Here is a 2,193-nt window from a genome sequence, read left to right as displayed (position 1 = left end):
GCCAAGCGTTCCCTCCCCCCGCAGGTACATGTGCTCGCTCTCCCTCTTCCACTACTCCGAGTACCTGGTGACGGCCATCAACAACCCGCGCAGCCTCTCGCTGGACTCCTTCCTGCTCAACCACAGCTTCGAGTACAACCTGGCCGCCCTCTCCTCCTGGGTGGAGTTCACGCTGGAGAAGCTCCTCTTCCCAGGTCGGCCGCGCCGCCCCCCCTCCCACCTGCGTCCCCGGGCGCTGCCCGGCCCCTGCACACCCGCTGTGACCCGGCCTTGTCCTCTTGCAGAGCTGAAGCAGATCACCTGGCTGAGCACGGTGGGGCTGCTCATGGTGGTCTTTGGGGACTGCCTGAGGAAGGCCGCCATGCTCACAGCCGGCTCCAACTTCAACCACATCGTTCAGAACGAGAAATCGGACACTCACACCCTGGTGACGAGCGGGGTGTACGGGTGGTTCCGGCACCCGTCCTACGTGGGGTGGTTTTACTGGAGTATTGGAACACAGGTACCGTTCGCAACGCCCTCAGATACTTTCATCTTTAACCTGGGGCTTTCTCCTTAACACTGTGCACCGTAACGGGATGCAAACCGCTGGGGTCAGCGGCAGGGCTGGCCTGGGGGCAGATTTTGATGCCTCCTGCCTCCCACCTGCACACGGGGTGTCAGGAAACCCGAGCGCTCTGCCCTGCATGATCTTTGGGGAGACCCCATCGCCTTAATTTTCTGTGTGGAATAAGCAGGGGCAGCGGGGCTGGGGATTGAGCCAGACGCCCTCGGAGGCTCGGGGTGCAATTGTCTGCCAGCCTGGAGCTGGTGTCCAGAGTTTCCTTGTGCCCTGCGGCCAAAACAACTTCCACAAGCGCTTGGACTCAGCCTTGCTCCTGCCAGATACCCATCCTGTGTGGGATGGGACAGAAAACTCTAAGAGCCCCCAGAGCCCTGACCAGCTGCAGTCGAGCTGTAACGCAGCGCTGCCTTAGTCTTGCTCTTCTCGTGGCTGGCAGGTGGTTTTATTTCTCTGGAGAGAGAATAAAGACTCGCACGTGGAGCAGCGTGGCCACACACAGGCTCTTAGCCGGGGTGGCAGGAGCTGGCAGCTGCCCTCAGGCCGCTTTCTTCCTAAGCACTGATTTCTCCCCAGAATGAAATCCCCCAAAAGGTGCTGGGGTTTTGACTTGGGAGAGGGTTTAGACCTCAAACTTAATGAAAGGTGATGAGGATGCGGGGTGGGGGGCAGGCTGGGTTTCTCTGGGAGGCAAGGGGCTGCTGAGCGCCGCTGTCTGTCCGCAGGTGTTGCTCTGCAACCCCATCTGCATGGTGGGCTACGCCCTGGTGTCCTGGCGCTTCTTCAGGGAGCGGGTCGAGGAGGAGGAGATCACGCTCATTCACTTCTTCGGGGAAGAGTACCTGGAGTACAAAAGGAAGGTGCCATCGGGTCTCCCTTTTATTAAAGGAGTCAAAGTGGAACTGTAACGCAGGTGAAATCCGGACTGGCTGAGCGAACGCCCGGCTCCAGGCGCCGCGGGGCGAGGGAGGAGCCCGCTGGTATTTCCTGGCTGCCCCGGGGGAGCTGGGCGCAGGGCTGTGGAGCTGGGCAGCCCACCGGGTCACTAGAAGATCAGAAGCTCGTTCGTCCTCCTCAAGTTCTCTGTTTGCACATTCAGGGATCTTCCAGATAACTTAGCCTGTAGCGACCCTAAAGAGAATCGACCCCTCCTGCCCGCAGCAGCTGAATTGTACCGAAACGCCTCTGGAGCGATTCCTCCGGAGCACGGCTCTGCCCTCCCGCCCCCGTGCAGGAAAGGCGCCGGTCAGCAGATTGTTCCTGTGGCGTAATTAGATTTTAAAGCTTTTTTGACCTTGCGAGCCAGGCAGTGCGGCTTTAATCTCTTTAGGCCCGATCCTGCCAGCTGGCGCTGGGGCTGGCGGGAGCAGGCCTGCAGCTCCCCGCTCTTGGGGCGCAGGGACCCCCTCTCCCCGGGCTAGCGGGGAGGATTCTTTGCTGGCCTCGTGGCGCTGGGTCGCGGGCGCCTCCGGAGCGCAGCAGGAGAGCGACTCCGCTCCCTCCTCCCCCGGCTGCTGCCGCCAGTTCGGGGGCCGCCGTTCCGGCCTTCCCGAGCCTCCCCCCCGCCGCCTCCGTTGCCTCTTCCCGCTTCCAAACGGCGCCGCTCCCCGTCCTGCCGAGGCCCCGGGGTT

General features: G+C 62.0%; 1 protein-coding gene across 1 annotated transcript in view; it reads left to right on the top strand.

Annotated features, from left to right (window-relative positions):
* Window positions 1-6: 6 nt before the first annotated feature.
* The window catches only part of ICMT (isoprenylcysteine carboxyl methyltransferase), a 20,499-nt gene continuing 18,312 nt past the window's right edge, over window positions 7-2,193 (top strand). The window contains exons 1-3 of the mRNA XM_026862616.1: window positions 7-194; window positions 285-502; window positions 1,288-2,190. Of these exons, the coding sequence (XP_026718417.1) occupies window positions 29-194; window positions 285-502; window positions 1,288-1,470 (567 nt within the window). The 5' untranslated portion in view covers window positions 7-28 and the 3' untranslated portion in view covers window positions 1,471-2,190. The remainder of the gene's footprint in view (window positions 195-284; window positions 503-1,287; window positions 2,191-2,193) is intronic.

This window comes from Athene cunicularia (genome assembly GCF_003259725.1).
Source record: "Athene cunicularia isolate RWA chromosome 21 unlocalized genomic scaffold, athCun1 chr21_part1, whole genome shotgun sequence".
Classification (NCBI taxonomy): domain Eukaryota; kingdom Metazoa; phylum Chordata; class Aves; order Strigiformes; family Strigidae; genus Athene; species Athene cunicularia.
This window is presented reverse-complemented; position numbering and strand designations above follow the sequence as displayed.